Source organism: Pelodiscus sinensis, chromosome 30 (assembly GCF_052426305.1).
Source record: "Pelodiscus sinensis isolate ZL-2025 chromosome 30, ASM5242630v1, whole genome shotgun sequence".
Lineage (NCBI taxonomy): Eukaryota > Metazoa > Chordata > Testudines > Trionychidae > Pelodiscus > Pelodiscus sinensis.
The window spans coordinates 7627969-7645374 of NC_143081.1; the positions used below are offsets into that span (position 1 = coordinate 7627969).

The 17406-nt window shown below is 51.1% G+C and overlaps 1 protein-coding gene across 1 annotated transcript in view; it reads left to right on the forward strand.

The window, feature by feature from the left end:
- LOC149521102 (alpha-1B-glycoprotein-like) overlaps positions 1–17025 on the forward strand; it is a 92774-nt gene extending 75749 nt beyond the window's left edge. The window contains exon 9 of the mRNA XM_089774351.1: positions 16592–17025. Coding sequence (XP_089630477.1) covers positions 16592–16944 — 353 coding nt within the window. The 3' untranslated portion in view covers positions 16945–17025. The remainder of the gene's footprint in view (positions 1–16591) is intronic.
- The last annotated feature ends 381 nt before the right edge of the window (positions 17026–17406 follow it).

Below are 17406 nucleotides of genomic sequence, written 5' to 3' on the forward strand. Positions count from 1 at the left end.
CACCAGTGTCAGTCTGGAGGAGGAACCCAGGTCTGAGAAACACCCACAGGGTACAAAGGGGCTTTGGGCACCACCAACATTTCCGTGACCAATTAAAATGCAGCTGTTTCCTGGAAGCCCAAGCCCCTTCTCCCCCACACCTAAAGGCCAGTAAACTAAACTCCGATCAGCACAACTCTCCATCCCTCCCTGGGCTCCATAATCTGCAGCCCCATTGACACTCGCCAGGGCTCTGCAGGGTCGTCATCTGCTCCTGAACAGACCAATGACTCCAAGGACTTTCTCCCAAACTCAACAGCACTTTTCTTCCGTCTGTTGGAGAATCCCGCCCACCATTCCTAGGGGTGGGCCCAGGTGCCGTGGTGAGAAGCTAAGATCTAAGTGCCTCAGAGCTTCCGCAGATGCTTTTGTGAATTAGATTTCCTCTGGACACAACCCCTTGGCCCTCCCCGGGCTGTCTGCACAGCGCTTCTCTCCAGACCTTGCCTCCAGCCTCCAGTGACCAGAGAGGGAGAGGAGAGTTTCTTCCCCATCCCCCATCTCAGCCGGGCCATCCCCCTTTCTGCTCACCCCCCAGCTCCTTCCCATTCAGGATCCATTTCCAGTTGGACATGGCCTGGCATCCAGCTCCTGTTCCCCAGAGCAGGGTCAGTCCCATCCCATGGGGTCAGGGTTTGGGGACAGGAAACCCTCCCCCGCCCCATCACTCACTGTCTGTGCCAAAGTTCCCTGCAGCCCGGCAGAACTTCCCATTGTTATTTTCAAACACACTCTAGGGCCCGAGCTGGATCTGGGCCTGGCTGGAGAGTTATCGCCAATCCCCCACTGGGGTCAGTGTGTTGCGTCTCCTGCAGGTGATGGGACCTGGCATAAACTAGAGTAACTCAGCTGAATTTCCTTTACCCCAGCTGCATCCCTGGCCCAACTCTAGAGCTGTAAGTTATTAGGGGCTGCTGGTTTAGCTCCTCCCCCAGTATCAGCAGTGGAAAATTGGCAGCCGTCCCCCACACGCCCTGCGCAGCGAGAACCGAATTCGGTTACGCTGCCGAGCAGAGCAGTGACCACACCTGAGGCTGTGACTTCCTCTGCCTGCATCAGAGGGGAGGGTCCCATCCCCCCCTGCAGACAGACTGGGCCAGTAGCTGAGCTAAGAACCCAGCTCCCAGCCCAGAGCCACCAGCTCAGCATGGTGCTGCCTCTGCTCCTGCCTCTGCTGGGTAAGTGCCCCCCTCGGCCCGCAGCCCCTCTGTGTGTGTCTGTCTCGATACTCCCCTTCTCTGCCCACCTCCTCCCCAGAGCTCTCACTCCCTCTTTTCTCTTCTCCAGCCTCACTCCAGAGTCTCTCCAGGCCGGTGACCCCTGCAGGTAATGACGTCTCCTGGCCTTGCTGAGATGCTCACGGTGGGTTGGGAGGACTCATTCAGTGGAGGGCGGGGATCCCCTGCCTCTCACATGGGGGTGTTTGAAATTTCAGGGGTGGGGTTTCCCAGGGCCCCCCGTGTCACCCCCTAGGTTGGTCCAGCTGCCCGTTCACAGGCATCTCCTGTAAAAACAGCAGCTGCAGCTCCCGTCCAGAGCCACGTCCAGCTGATGGCTACTTGGGGCATCTCTTTCATGGGTCCCAGCCGAGGCCATAGGGTAGAAGCTGCCCACAGCCCCATGGGTCCTACCCAGCTCCTCACTGACAGTCCCAGCACAGACAGCAAGGGCTGAACTGAGCTCCCACCTCCCCATGACACTGAGTGCCCCTGGGCAGGGCCCATCCGGGTGGGGCTGTGTGTAGAGGGGGGTCTCTCTGCTATAGCTCTCAACCCCCACAGAGGGCTCAGAGCCAGGGGCACAGGAACAACCCTACGAACCAGGACACTAAAAGCAGGTTTTGCAGAAACCCCGGAGGAGAGATGGTGAGTAAACCCTTGTCCTGACCCTTCCCCACATATGGCCCAACCCTCCTCACTTCTCTGCAGCACCTTCTAGCTACTGCTGGGGGCCTGAGCTTGAAGCACTGGCAGAAGCCGCCCTGCTCCTTTTGGCCTCCTGTTTCCCCCAGAGTGTGGGATCTGGAGCTGCACTGGTGGGTGAAGGACCCTCCCAACCTGCCCTCACCCCTCCCATGGATGGAGAGGGGGCAGCCTGTGGATACTGAGACACATGAAGGAACCTTCTCACGCAGCTCCACTCCTGATACCGATTGTCTCTGCTGCGACAGGCCAATTGTGACTTGATTGCTCCTTATCACAGTCCCCTTCCCAGATCAGCTGTTCCCGGGATGGGAGAGCAGCAGGTTGGGGGTCAGTGCAGGGACATTGCAGGTCACAGGGATGAAGCTGCAGTGACTGGGACTGGAATTTGCCCAGCTGTGCAGAAGGCAGGTCCATGTTCTAGGAGAGGCTCCAGGAGCTGAGCCTGTTCAGTGTCACAAAGGGAAGGTTTAGAGGGGACTGAAACCCTGCCCAGAAGTTCTAATGTGAGGAACGGACACGTGAGAATGGAAGGTTCTGCAGGTAACTGGACTGGGATTCTACGCAATCCGGTTCCTCAGAGGAGAAGCCACTCCAATTCCAGCTGGGAATGAATTTCAGGTTTTCATCATCATGGGAGAGAGATAATGGGACGAGAGAGAGAGAGAGAGAGAGAGAGAGAGAGAGAGAGAGAGAGAGCGCTCATTTGGGCTGTGTCCACACTACAGATTTTTTTTGAAAAATGGACATTTTTCCAAAAAAAACTCATGGAGTGTCCACACCTCAAGCACATTTTTGCACAGGAAAATTGAAAGAGCGAGGGGGGGAAGGGCGAGAGGGAGTTTCCGGCGCAGGTATTCCTCATCCTATGAGGATGAACGTCTTTTTGCCAAAGATCTTTTTTGCAAAAAGTTGTGTGTGGACTGGAAGCTTTTTTCCCTCAAGAAGAGGAAAGAGGGAAAAACACAGGTGCCCTGGTGGCCGTTCTGCCCATAGCAATCAGAGCTTTCTTTCGAGAGAGCGTCCATGCGGTCTGGATGCTCTCTGTCACAAAACTGCATCGCTTTTTCTATGAGCTTTGCAGGGTGGACATGGTCTAGTGTAAGAAGATCTCTTCCAAAAGAGGCTTGTAGTGCAAGAAGCCTGCAGTCTAGACATAGCCTTGCTGTGGGGCATTTCCCAGGGCGGGGGTAGGTGCCAGATGGAGAGATGTGGCTGGTTTGTGTTTCTATTTCTCCAGGGCTGATCTCTTCCCACTTCTCATTTTCTCCTCAGTGCATCCTGGCCGCCCCCTCTCCACTGACCCCCCTGCCTCTGTTCCAGATCCCCGACTGGATCCTACCCTCTCTGTGAGAGGCAGCTATATGGTGTATCCCCCCGGGGAGCAGGTTACGCTTGTGTGCTCCCCTCCTCATGGTGAGCAATCTGGGGGATACAGATTCATCTTCCAAAAAGGGCAGCACAGCTCCAGCATTCTCCTGAGGGAAAGTCTAGAGCCCCAGCTCGAGTTCCCAGCGGAGAGGGGACGGGCTGGGTTCTACACCTGTGCATACTGGAGATGGGGATCCAAAGGAACAAAGTCATTTAGGAGCAGCAGCCCCGTCTCCATCAGAGTGACAGGTGAGCCCCTTTCCTGCTGTTTGGTGGGGGGGTCACTGGGAATCTCAGGCTCATCCCAACACGTCAGCTTTGCCCCTGGCTGTGCTCAGGGACCCTCCTTGTATCTCAACCACTCCCTAGTGGGCTTGGCTACAAGCTCATCCTCAGAGACTGGGCACTGCTGTGTGGCAGCTCACAGCACTGGGGCTCCAGGTGGGCACTGCTGCAGGGAAGCTCACAGCACTGGACTTGGAGCTGGGCACTGTCAGGGAGAACCCCAATAAACATTGAGCCCTGCAGCTGCTTGACTGGTCTGTTGTGATTAGTGTCAGAAGAGGGATTGGTCACTGTCCTGTTACCACCCCACTGCTGGCACCAACATCCAGTGGGTGAATGGGTGAGATCCCAGCAGGGGTCAAAGGGCTGGAGCATCCCTGGAGTCACTGGGCCAGGTCCCAGCTGGAGTGTGGGAAGCTCCCCATGGGCACTCAGAGCTCTTGTGCATATGGCTACCTCCTTCCCTTAGTGACCAGTATCCTGGTCTGCGCCTTTTGGGTGCAACCCCACGCAGCCCCAGCTTCCACAGCACAAGCTCTCTGCCCCCATCCCATGAAGACTGAGGTCCCCTGCATAGGGGGTGCCCCCTCAGGTACTCAGCAGGGGAGCCTGGCCCCCTGGGTTCCCAGCAGGGAGATCTCTGCTGTGCAGTGTTTTCCTAGTGAAGAAGGGATGTGATCCCTCGGCATGGAGCTGGGGCTGGCTGAGGTCAGTGTCCAGGATCCTTCCCTGCTCTTCCCTTCCCTGGCTCTCCCTCTGCCTCTCTGTCACCAGCCACCCATGTAGTAACTGTCCCCTCTCCCAACCCCCTTCTCTTTTCCAGCCCCCCAACTCACCGTGTCCCCTCCACAACCTGTCTACATCGCTGGGGAAACCGTGACCCTGACGTGCTCAGTGGCCAGGGCACCTGCCATTTCTGGGATCCGGTTCTTCAGGGATGGCCGGGAAATCCACTCCAAAGAACTCCCCTCCCCTCAGGACAGTTACAACCATCCCCTGCAGCTGTCGGGTCTGTCTGGATCACAGGCCGGAGTGTACAGCTGTGAATTCTGGAAGACACTGTCTGGGCGAGAGCTCCTATCAGAGACAAGCAGCCCCATCAACATCGCTGTGACAGGTGAGTCCCCCTTTCTCCTGCTGTTTGCTGGCCCCAGGGCAGGGTATCTTCTCACAATGACCAGGATGAGATGCTGAGCTCAGCACAGGACCACCCAGGTCAGTGTGAACCCCTTGGAACATCACTTCCTGGTAGGTTCAGGGGGAGTTGTTGATGCTACTTTGGGATTCAGGGGTTCCTAGCCCAGAAAAATATTAGAAAACCTGGGCCAGCCATGGCCAGTGCTGTAGGGTGCCAGTTCTAAGCCCCCATCCCAGCAGCTCCCTTCATTATTATTGCGAGGAGATGGATCAGTTTGTGGCCTCTTGCCCAATTCTGAATCAGCACCAATATATGAGGGTGCTCCACTGCCCAAGTGCACTGCAGGGGAACACACTAGCCTGAGGTGCTCGACACCTGGGGATGAAGAATCCCTCGGACACGACTTCTTCTATCAAAGCAGGGACTTGATCTCTTAAGAGGCTCCCTGCTCCCACTGCCGTGATTGGTTCATACTCACAGCTGAGGCAGAGAGCAAAAATCCCTAACCCCTGCTGGGCACTGGGTAATCCAGTTGACCCAGCTCATCTCAGCGATAGGCCCTGGGTAATATGTGGGCCAGGGTTATCAGATGCTAAGAATTATTTTAATGGACAGTATGAAAAAAAATTACACACAAGTGAGAGTGATCTTAGAAAAATTTGAGAAGTGCCCTGCTACCTTCAAGGTGGTGCAAAGATCTCCAGGTATGAAGGAAAACTTAAAGGCATCTGTAAAAATTGAGTTTTACTGTCATGACAGGAGCACTGTAGAAAAGGAGCCCAAATTGCATTTGGGTCAACAGAGCGAAGTGACTGCAAAAGAGGCTCACGTCTCTCTGGGGTCTGTGAGTGGGAGGGCTGTGTGTAAGGCAGCTGAGAGAATTATCTCTCCCTATTTGACACTGGTGTGGAGTCAGATGGAACCCCACGGCCAGGCCTGGACATCACACTTGAAGAAAGATGGGGACAAACTGTAAAGAGCCTAGAGGAAAGCAACTAAACAGACCAGATGTTTATACAATATGACCCATGTGACAGGTGTGCAAATGGGACCTGTTTAGTTAGGAGATGAGAAAGCTGAGGACAGAACAGCCCTTCTGAGACACTGTTACAAACAGGACAGTGACCGGCTGTTCTCAGTGTCCACTGAAGGTTTAATTAACCCTAGCTCATCACAGCAGCTAAGACCAGAAGACTTGCGGTCTTGGCCCAGCCCCACGTCTCTGTGAGTCTGTGGCAGTGTGGAGTGGTGGGGAAGAGATGACCAAATCTCAGCCCCTTTTCCTCCTGAACAAACATTCTCTGCCTGCCCCATCCCAGACAGGAAGCTGCATCTCAGGACTGGGCACAAGATTCCGGCTGTGCAGTTTCAAGGCAGCTGGACTGTGCTGGGGTGTTTGAATCTATAAATCCATTCCCATTACCTGTTCCATCTGCTCCACTCCAGCACCTGGGGCTTTGGGTCGCCTATCGTGACGACTGGGATTTGTGTTACTACGACTGAAGCAAATAGAAGCAGGAAAGCAAGTGAGACTATCACAATAGAAGTGGGGCCCCACAAGAGCACCCCAAAACCTTGTCTCTACAGGCTTTGGTACAAAAACTTCCCTCAAAAATCCTAACTTTGAGGAATCTGCTGCCACCACCCAAATAATTCCACAAAAAATCAGTGAAGAAATCACTTGGGAAATTTCCTTTCTGAAGTAAAACTTACCCCCACCTTCCTTTAGCTTGGAGTTGGGAAAAACAGAGGGGACCCACAGACAGACCTTTCAGGACACAAAAATCAACCCGCACCGGTTAATTAGAAAAAAGAAAACAAACCTTTATTATCAAAATAAAACCACAGTTGCAAGCATAGCAAAGTGGCTAGATGGAAAGAGACACTAATTGATCTGGGCAGCCAGGGGGATCCCACTTCCCCCCTAGGCCGAAACTTTAGTTACAAAAGAGAGAAAACACAGTTACCAGCTGAGACATTAATTCCAAATTCCCAAACAAGGAAAACAATAAAAGCTGATGGACTAGCTAAACTTTTTCCTATTTACACATTGTAAGAAATCCATTCTGGGAGAGAGAAGTGTCTTCCATCTCCCTTAATACCTGGAAAAAAACTGCTCTGCTTTTCAGACAAAGGAGAGAAAGACAAAGACTCCTTTGTCCCAGTTTGAAATTCCTACCTGCATTGTTATTGGCTGACAAGATACCTAGCTAGAGACAGAGCTAAGTCCTTAGTCACGAGCTGCTGGTCAACACTCCTGATTACGACACTTTCTGGGTGTGTCTAGATTACACTCTCTGTTGACTGAAATGTAGATTAGGCACATCGAAAGTGCAAATGAAGCCGGGATTTAAATATCCCCCACTTCATTTGCATAAAGATGACTGCTGCTTTTTTTGAAATGGGGCTTTTTTGGAACAACGACTGTCTAATCGGGGATCTTTTGAAAATAAAACCCTTTTTCAAAAGATCCTATAAATCTCATGTTTTGAGGAATACAGGATCTTTCAAAAAAGGGGGTTATTTTCCAAAGATCCCTGTCTAGACTGACATTTGTTTCAAAAAAGCTCTATTTCAAAAAAAAGTGGCAGTCATCTTTATGCAAATGAAGCACAGGATATTTAAATAGCAGCTTCATTTGCACTTTCGATGTGCCTAATCTACATCTCTCTGTTGACAGAGATGTGTAGTCTAGACCCACCCTCTCTCTCCAAGAACAGACTTCTTGATATATGTAAGTTGGGAAAAGTTTAGACAGTCCATCAGGGTTTATTGTTTTCCTTGTTTGGGGGTTTGGAAATCATGTCTGAGCTGACTAATTGTTTTTCACTTTTGTAACTAAGGATTACAGCCCAGGGGTTTCCCCTGAGTCTATGTCACTTCTTGGCTATTTACCACCTAGTCAATATACTATTCTTACAACAGTGGTTTTCTTTGGATAATAACAATTTTCCTTTTGTTTTGATTAACCGATATTGGTTTATTGTCTCCTAAAGTTTTTGTGTCTAGTTACCAGGCAGACTCCATGGTTCTCTGTGGATTCCCTCTCTTTGTTTTCCCAACTCCAAGCAAAGTGGAGGTTGGGGGAAGCGGGGAGAGCTTTACCTTAGGGAGGGGATTCCCAAGTGATCTCTTCCCAAGAAAAGGGTATATTTTATATCTTCTTTCAGTCACTTGGGTGATGGCAAAGATTTTTTTATTTTAGATCACAGGGAAACTGAGTCTGGACAAGTTTGTCTCTGGGGGTATGTCTACACTACCCCGCTAGTTCGAACTAGCGGGGTAATGTATGCATACCGCACTTGCTAATGAAGCCCGGGATTTGAATTTCCCGGGTTTCATTAGCATAAGCGGGGAGCCGCCATTTTTAAATCCCCGCTGCTTCGAACCCCGTGTAGAGCGGCTACACGGGGCTCGAACTAGGTAGTTCGGACTAGGGTCCTATTCCGAACTACCGTTACTCCTCGTGAAACGAGGTTCTTACAGAGTTTACTGTGTTAGCTGGCCCTAATCTCTACACTCGATGTGTCAGGTTGGGGAATTGAGCTGTGACAGCCCTTCACTGGCTCTTCCTCTGCCTCTGTGTCATCTGCCTCACATATGAGAATGGCCTTATCCCTGACTCCCATCCCCTTTGCAGATCCCCTCCCAGCTCCCCAGCTCACTGTGTCCCCTCAGCAGCCTGTCTACATCACAAGAGAAACTGTGACCTTGATGTGCTCAGCTGCTGGAGTTCCCAACATGTCCAGGATCCGGTTTTGCAAGGACAGCCAGGAAATCCACTCCCGAGAACTCCCCTCACCTTGGAACAGTTACAACCACTCGCTTACACTGCCTGGGGTGTCTGGGTCACAGGCTGGGGTGTACAGCTGTGCTTATTGGAAGACAGAGTCTGGGCGAGAGATCCCATCAGGGACAAGCCAACCCATCTTCATCGCAGTGACAGGTGAGTCCCTGGACCCTGCTCTGTGCTGACTTGTGGCAGCATATCGGCTCAGCTCTGGACAGGGCCCTCAGTGAGTCACTTTCCATCCCCCCTGTGACGGACCGGGCCGTGTCTGGGCACAGCTGAGGGCGTGTGCTCAGGGTGAATTGCTCAAATCTGGGGCTCCTTACAGCCCCCAGACTAGTGACCTTTCCAAAACAGCCACAAACCAGTCCCACTGAGCGCTTCAGCAGCCTGCCTGAAGCCTCCCGAGCAAAACCCCTCCGACACCCCAGCAATATCCGTGCCCCAGATGGCCCCAGGCCTCATACACAGCTGGGGGGTCCTAACACCCAATCCCACCTACCCCGAACAAGTCCTGTCCGGTTCCAAGAAACCAGCCACAGATCCCTGGTCAATTTACTCTCTGGATCTTACCCACAAATCACGCTGGGCCAATCCTTTAGAATCTATATCTAAAGGTTTATTATGACAAGAAAGAAAAGCATGAGAGTAAGGTTGTTAAAGAATAGTACGTTACATGCACCGAATCTCCCAGTTCTCGATGCAGGCACTAGCAGAGATGTTACAGCTGCTGGTTTAAAAGTCCTTGTTGCATATCCTAGCATCAGGATGGGTACACAGGTCTTCCGGGCTCTTCGATCCCTGCAGTGCTGCCTCTGGGATGAAGTGCTGAGCTGAGAACAAAATGGCATCGACCGCATGGCCTCTTTATACCTCCTTCCTGGCCTCTTCTAGTATGTAGCAGGTCACCTGGACAGAGGTCAATCCCTGTGTTTCCTGCTGGCTGCTCTCAGGTGACATCCCCCATTCTTTAGGTGTGTCCATAGCCCATTGAGAGCCATTGTCCCACAGGGCCTCGGTAATTAGCATGTCCACAGGCTCGGCCCTGCCCAATGCTTAACCACATGCAGGGAAATCTTCAGTGTCCATACAAGTACATGCTAATAATTGCACACACAGACATTATACAATCACATGAACAGCGTACATAGGATTATCAGATAATAAGCTTCTATTCAATACCTCACATGGCCCCCTCCTATACCATTTTTGGGGCCAACACCCCCACCTATGGGTGCATCAGGGATCTGGCTGCTCCCCTCAAGATCCAGCCACGTGATACCCCCTCATTGGTCAGAGTCATTCCCTGGGCCTCTTGTCTCTCTAGTGGGTCCTCAGGGGGAGGCTGCTAATTTCTGCATCAGAGGCTTCAGCCATGAAATCTTCTAGTTATGGGGAGCTTCCCGCACCATCATCCTGGCTGCCCTGGCACCCTGCTCTGCCCCCTACGGCTACGTCTACACTGGCCCCTTTTCCGGAAGGGGCATGTAAATTTCACTAGTCGTCGTAGGGAAATCCGCGGGGGATTTAAATATCCCCCGCGGCATTTAAATAAAAATGTCCGCCGCTTTTTTCCGGCTTTTAAAAAAGCCGGAAAAGAGCGTCTAGACTGGCCCCGATCCTCCGGAAAAAGTGCCCTTTTCCGGAGGCTCTTATTCTTACTTTGAAGTAAGAATAAGAGCCTCCGGAAAAGGGCACTTTTTCCGGAGGATCGGGGCCAGTCTAGACGCTCTTTTCCGGCTTTTTTAAAAGCCGGAAAAAAGCGGCGGACATTTTTATTTAAATGCCGCGGGGGATATTTAAATCCCCCGCGGATTTCCCTACGACGACTAGTGAAATTTACATGCCCCTTCCGGAAGAGGGGCCAGTGTAGACGTAGCCTTGGTGTTTGCTGGCCCCAGGGCAGGGTATCTTCTCACAATGACCAGAATGAGATGCTCAGCTCCACACAGGGCCACCCAGGTCAGTGTGAACCCCTTGGAACATCACTTCCTGGTAGGTTCGGGGGGAGTTGTTGATGCTACTTTGGGATTCAGGGGTTCCTAGCCCAGAAAAATATTAGAAAACCTGGGCCAGCCATGGCCAGTGCTGTAGGGTGCCAGTTCTAAGCCCCCATCCCAGCAGCTTCCTTCATTATTATTGCGAGGAGATGGATCAGTTTGTGGCCTCTTACCCAATTCTGAATCAGCACCAATATATGAGGGTGCTCCACTGCCCAAGTGCACTGGAGGGGAACACACTAGCCTGAGGTGCTCGACACCTGGGGATGAAGAATCCCTCGGACACGACTTCTTCTATCAAAGCAGGGACTTGAACTCTTAAGAGGCTCCCTGCTCCCACTGCCGTGATTGGTTCATACTCACAGCTGAGGCAGAGAGCAAAAATCCCTAACCCCTGCTGGGCACTGGGTAATCCAGTTGACCCAGCTCATCTCAGCGATAGGCCCTGGGTAATATGTGGGCCAGGGTTATCAGATGCTAAGAATTATTTTAATGGACAGTATGAAAAAAAATTACACACAAGTGAGAGTGATCTTAGAAAAATTTGAGAAGTGCCCTGCTACCTTCAAGGTGGTGCAAAGATCTCCAGGTATGAAGGAAAACTTAAAGGCATCTGTAAAAATTGAGTTTTACTGTCATGTCAGGAGCACTGTAGAAAAGGAGCCCAAATTGCATTTGGGTCAACAGAGCGAAGTGACTGCAAAAGAGGCTCACGTCTCTCTGGGCTCTGTGAGTGGGAGGGGTGTGTGTAAGGCAGCTGAGAGAATTATCTCTCCCTATTTGACACTGGTGCGGAGTCAGATGGAACCCCACGGCCAGGCCTGGACATCACACTTGAAGAAAGATGGGGACAAACTGTAAAGAGCCTAGAGGAAAGCAACTAAACAGACCAGATGTTTATACAATATGACCCATGTGACAGGTGTGCAAATGGGACCTGTTTAGTTAGGAGATGAGAAAGCTGAGGACAGAACAGCCCTTCAGAGACACTGTTACAAACAGGACAGTGACCGGCTGTTCTCAGTGTCCACTGAAGGTTTAATTAACCCTAGCTCATCACAGCAGCTATGACTAGAAGACTTGCGGTCTTGGCCCAGCCCCACGTCTCTGTGAGTCTATGGCAGTGTGGAGTGATGGGGAAGAGATGACCAAATCTCAGCCCTTTTTCCTCCTGAAAAACATTCTCTGCCTGCCCCATCCCAGACAGGAAGCTGCATCTCAGGACTGGACACAAGATTCCGGCTGTGCAGTTTCAAGGCAATTGGACTGTGCTGGGATGTTTGAATTTATAAATCCATTCCCATTACCTGTTCCATCTGCTCCACTCCAGCACCTGGGGCTTTGGGTCGCCTATTGTGACGACTGGGATTTGTGTTACTACGACTGAAGCAAATAGAAGCAGGAAAGCAAGTGAGACTATCACAATAGAAGTGGGGCCCCACAAGAGCACCCCAAAACCTTGTCTCTACAGGCTTTGGTACAAGAACTTCCCTCAAAAATCCTAATGCCCGGACTTGGAGGAATCTGCTGCCACCACCCAAATAATTCCACAAAAAATCAGTGAAGAAATCACTTGGGAAATTTCCTTTCTGAAGTAAAACTTACCCCCACCTTCCTTTAGCTTGGAGTTGGGAAAAACAGAGGGGACCCACAGACAGACCTTTCAGGACACAAAAATCAACCCGCACCGGTTAATTAGAAAAAAGAAAACAAACCTTTATTATCAAAATAAAACCACAGTTGCAAGCATAGCAAAGTGGCTAGATGGAAAGAGACACTAATTGATCTGGGCAGCCAGGGGGACCCCACTTCCCCCCAGGCCAAAACTTTAGTTACAAAAGAGAGAAAACACAGTTACCAGCTGAGACATTAATTCCAAATTCCCAAACAAGGAAAACAATAAAAGCTGATGGACTAGCTAAACTTTTTCCTATTTACACATTGTAAGAAATCCATTCTGGGAGAGAGAAGTGTCTTCCATCTCCCTTAATACCTGGAAAAAAACTGCTCTGCTTTTCAGACAAAGGAGAGAAAGACAAAGACTCCTTTGTCCCAGTTTGAAATTCCTACCTGCATTGTTATTGGCTGACAAGATACCTAGCTAGAGACAGAGCTAAGTCCTTAGTCACGAGCTGCTGGTCAACACTCCTGATTATGACACTTTCTGGGTGTGTCTAGATTACACTCTCTGTCGACTGAGATGTAGATTAGGCACATCGAAAGTGCAAATGAAGCCGGGATTTAAATATCCCCCACTTCATTTGCATAAACATGACTGCTACTTTTTTTGAAATGGGGCTTTTTTGAAACAACAAGTCTAATCGGGGATCTTTTGAAAATAAAACCCTTTTTCAAAAGATTCTATAAATCTCATGTTTTGAGGAATACAGGATCTTTCAAAAAAGGGGTTTATTTTCCAAAGATCCCTGTCTAGACTGACATTTGTTTCAAAAAAGCTCTATTTCAAAAAAAAGTGGCAGCCATCTTTATGCAAATGAAGCACAGGATATTTAAATCGCAGCTTCATTTGCACTTTCGATGTGCCTAATCTACATCTCTCTGTTGACAGAGATGTGTAGTCTAGACCCACCCTCTCTCTCCACGAGCAGACTTCTTGATATATGTAAGTAGGGAAAAGTTTAGATAGTCCATCAGGGTTTATTGTTTTCCTTGTTTGGGGGTTTGGAAATCATGTCTGAGCTGACTAATTGTTTTTCACTTTTGTAACTAAGGATTACAGCCCAGGGGTTTCCCCTGAGTCTATGTCACTTCTTGGCTATTTACCACCTAGTCAATATACTATTCTTACAACAGTGGTTTTCTTTGGATAATAACAATTTTCCTTTTGTTTTGATTAACCGATATTGGTTTATTGTCTCCTAAAGTTTTTGTGTCTAGTTACCAGGCAGACTCCATGGTTCTCTGTGGATTCCCTCTCTTTGTTTTCCCAACTCCAAGCAAAGTGGAGGTTGGGGGAAGCGGGGAGAGCTTTACCTTAGGGAGGGGATTCCCAAGTGATCTCTTCCCAAGAAAAGGGTATATTTTATATCTTCTTTCAGTCACTTGGGTGATGGCAAAGATTTTTTTATTTTAGGTCACAGGGAAACTGAGTCTGGACAAGTTTGTCTCTGGGAAGTTACAGAGGCAGGTTCTTACAGAGTTTACTGTGTTAGCTGGCCCTAATCTCTACACTCGATGTGTCAGGTTGGGGAATTGAGCTGTGACAGCCCTTCACTGGCTCTTCCTCTGCCTCTGTGTCATCTGCCTCACATATGAGAATGGCCTTATCCCTGACTCCCATCCCCTTTGCAGATCCCCTCCCAGCTCCCCAGCTCACTGTGTCCCCTCAGCAGCCTGTCTACATCACAAGAGAAACTGTGACCTTGATGTGCTCAGCTGCTGGAGTTCCCAACATGTCCAGGATCCGGTTTTGCAAGGACAGCCAGGAAATCCACTCCCGAGAACTCCCCTCACCTTGGAACAGTTACAACCACTCGCTTACACTGCCTGGGGTGTCTGGGTCACAGGCTGGGGTGTACAGCTGTGCTTATTGGAAGACAGAGTCTGGGCGAGAGATCCCATCAGGGACAAGCCAACCCATCTTCATCGCAGTGACAGGTGAGTCCCTGGACCCTGCTCTGTGCTGACTTGTGGCAGCATATCGGCTCAGCTCTGGACAGGGCCCTCAGTGAGTCACTTTCCATCCCCCCTGTGACGGACCGGGCCGTGTCTGGGCACAGCTGAGGGCGTGTGCTCAGGGTGAATTGCTCAAATCTGGGGCTCCTTACAGCCCCCAGACTGGTGACCTTTCCAAAACAGCCACAAACCAGTCCCACTGACCGCTTCAGCAGCCTGCCTGAAGCCTCCCGAGCAAAACCCCTCCGACACCCCAGCAATATCCGTGCCCCAGATGGCCCCGGGCCTCATACACAGGTGGGGGGTCCTAACACCCAATCCCACCTACCCCGAACAAGTCCTGTCCGGTTCCAAGAAACCAGCCACAGATCCCTGGTCAATTTACCCTCTGGATCTTACCCACAAATCACGCTGGGCCAATCCTTTAGAATCTATATCTAAAGGTTTATTATGACAAGAAAGAAAAGCATGAGAGTAAGGTTGTTAAAGAATAGTACGTTACATGCACCGAATCTCCCAGTCCTCGATGCAGGCACTAGCAGAGATGTTACAGCTGCTGGTTTAAAAGTCCTTGTTGCACATCCTAGCATCAGGATGGGTTCACAGGTCTTCCGGGCTCTTCGATCCCTGCAGTGCTGCCTCTGGGATGAAGTGCTGAGCTGAGAACAAAATGGCATCGACAGCATGGCCTCTTTATACCCCCTTCCTGGCCTCTTCTAGTATGTAGCAGGTCACCTGGACAGAGGTCAATCCCTGTGTTTCCTGCTGGCTGCTCTCAGGTGACATCCCCCATTCTTTAGGTGTGTCCATAGCCCATTGAGAGCCATTGTCCCACAGGGCCTCGGTAATTAGCATGTCCACAGGCTCGGCCCTGCCCAATGCTTAACCACATGCAGGGAAATCTTCAGTGTCCATACAAGTACATGCTAATAATTGCACACACAGACATTATACAATCACATGAACAGCGTACATAGGATTATCAGATAATAAGCTTCTATTCAATACCTCACATGGCCCCCTCCTATACCATTTTTGGGGCCAACACCCCCACCTATGGGTGCATCAGGGATCTGGCTGCTCCCCTCAAGATCCAGCCACGTGACACCCCCTCATTGGTCAGAGTCATTCCCTGGGCCTCTTGTCTCTCTAGTGGGTCCTCAGGGGGAGGCTGCTAATTTCTGCATCAGAGGCTTCAGCCATGAAATCTTCTAGTTATGGGGAGCATCCCGCACCATCATCCTGGCTGCCCTGGCACCCTGCTCTGCCCCCTACAGCTACGTCTACACTGGCCCCTTTTCCGGAAGGGGCATGTAAATTTCACCAGTCGTCGTAGGGAAATCCGCGGGGGATTTAAATATCCCCCGCGGCATTTAAATAAAAATGTCCGCCGCTTTTTTCCGGCTTTTAAAAAAGCCGGAAAAGAGCGTCTACACTGGCCCCGATCCTCCGGAAAAAGTGCCCTTCAAAGTAGGAATAAGACCCTCCGGAAAAGGGCACTTTTTCCGGAGGATCGGGGCCAGTGTAGACGCTCTTTTCCGGCTTTTTTAAAAGCCGGAAAAAAGCGGCGGACATTTTTATTTAAATGCCGCGGGGGATATTTAAATCCCCCGTGGATTTCCCTACGACGACTGGTGAAATTTACATGCCCCTTCCGGAAAAGGGGCCAGTGTAGACGTAGCCTACATGTGCAGGTTCATTCATAGTTATAATCAGGAGCTGGGTCAGTTTAGAGCCTCATCTCTGGTCCCCTTCTCAGCATCAATGTGCCAGAGACCCCCCTGCCCATGGAAAGGGGAAGGGGGGGAGTAGTGATCCTGAGGTGTTCAAAAACCACCATCCAATTCCAATGCTTCCACACTGGCAGGGATTTGGTCTCTAACGAGGTCTGTGGTCCCCGGGGAGTGACCAGGGATTCCCACCCCTGCTGTGCCCTGGCTAGCCCAGCCCAGGTGGCGGATCCCACTCAAAGAACCTGCCTCCTGCTGGGTAACCTGGCTGTTGGGTGACCATGGCTGCTCAACACACACAGACCAGCACATCCAACATGGCAGCACACACACCCTCTCCTCTGGCACAGTAGGATCCCTGCAGAACCACCTAGTTCTTAGACTGTGGGAGCCCCTGACGCCGTGAGCTCCCATATGCGGCACCAGGAATGGAGGGCTCATGTTCTGCTGACTCTTGCCATAATCCAAACCCACCTCCCAGCCCCACACTGGATCTGAAGGAAGTCACCTCCCCAGCTGGGTTCTCTCTAATGTCTGTGGGGAGCCCCTCGGTGTCCCCTCAGAAACACGGCTCTCTGGAGAGAGCCCTGGTCAGTTCTGAACACATGGAAATTTGGGAACCATCCACACTTCCCCCTTGCCTTGTCGTGCTGACCCCTTTCCATTGCTGCTCCCCACAGATCCTCCTCCCCAGCCGATGCTGAGCGTGGATCCTCTATCGGGAGAAGTGAGCGAACGGCTCCCCCTGCTCCTCACCTGTGCAGCCCCAGGGAATGCCAGCCAGCGAAGGTTTCATTTCTACAAGGATGGAGCCGAGATTGTCCTCAGGGACCTGGAGTCTGAAATCAGTACCTCAGAGCCCAGCACCAGCTCTGCGAACATCTCTGTGCTCAGCATCCCACAAGCTGGTTCCAACTTCTCTGGGGAATTCGCTTGTGGGTACGAGAAGAACGTGAGTGGAAGGTGGGTCCCTTCCCCCAGGAGCCAGGCTGTGACCATCACTGTCACAGGTGAGAATTCCCTGATTTCTTAATCCAGCTCCCTGTGCTGCTCCCGTGGGAGGGGAACCATCCCTGGCTGCTGTCCTGGCAAAGGGAGGTCGGATGAGGTGACAGCTGCCACATGGAGATTGAAAGCAAAGCAGAGATGAAAGTCCCCCTCTCTCCACGCTCCTGCCCTTTCCGTCTGATACTTCAATGGGCTGAACCATCCTATTATGTGAGCTCCTCACAGAGCTATTCATGGATCCAGACCTCTGTGCCCATTATAGAGAGGGGGAATGGAGGTGAAGAGAGGGTACATCCCACAGGGGGCCTGCGGTGCAGCAGGGAGTTGAGTCCCCATAGCCAATGCCCAAGGCCTGCCCTATAACCATGGGAGCACCTGCTTTGGAGTGAGGAGCAGGCTGGTACAGACAGAACATGCTAGAGAAACAGTGAAGGCTTGTTACAGCCAATGTTTCACAAAGGTGGATTCCTGCACGGATCCCAGCCCT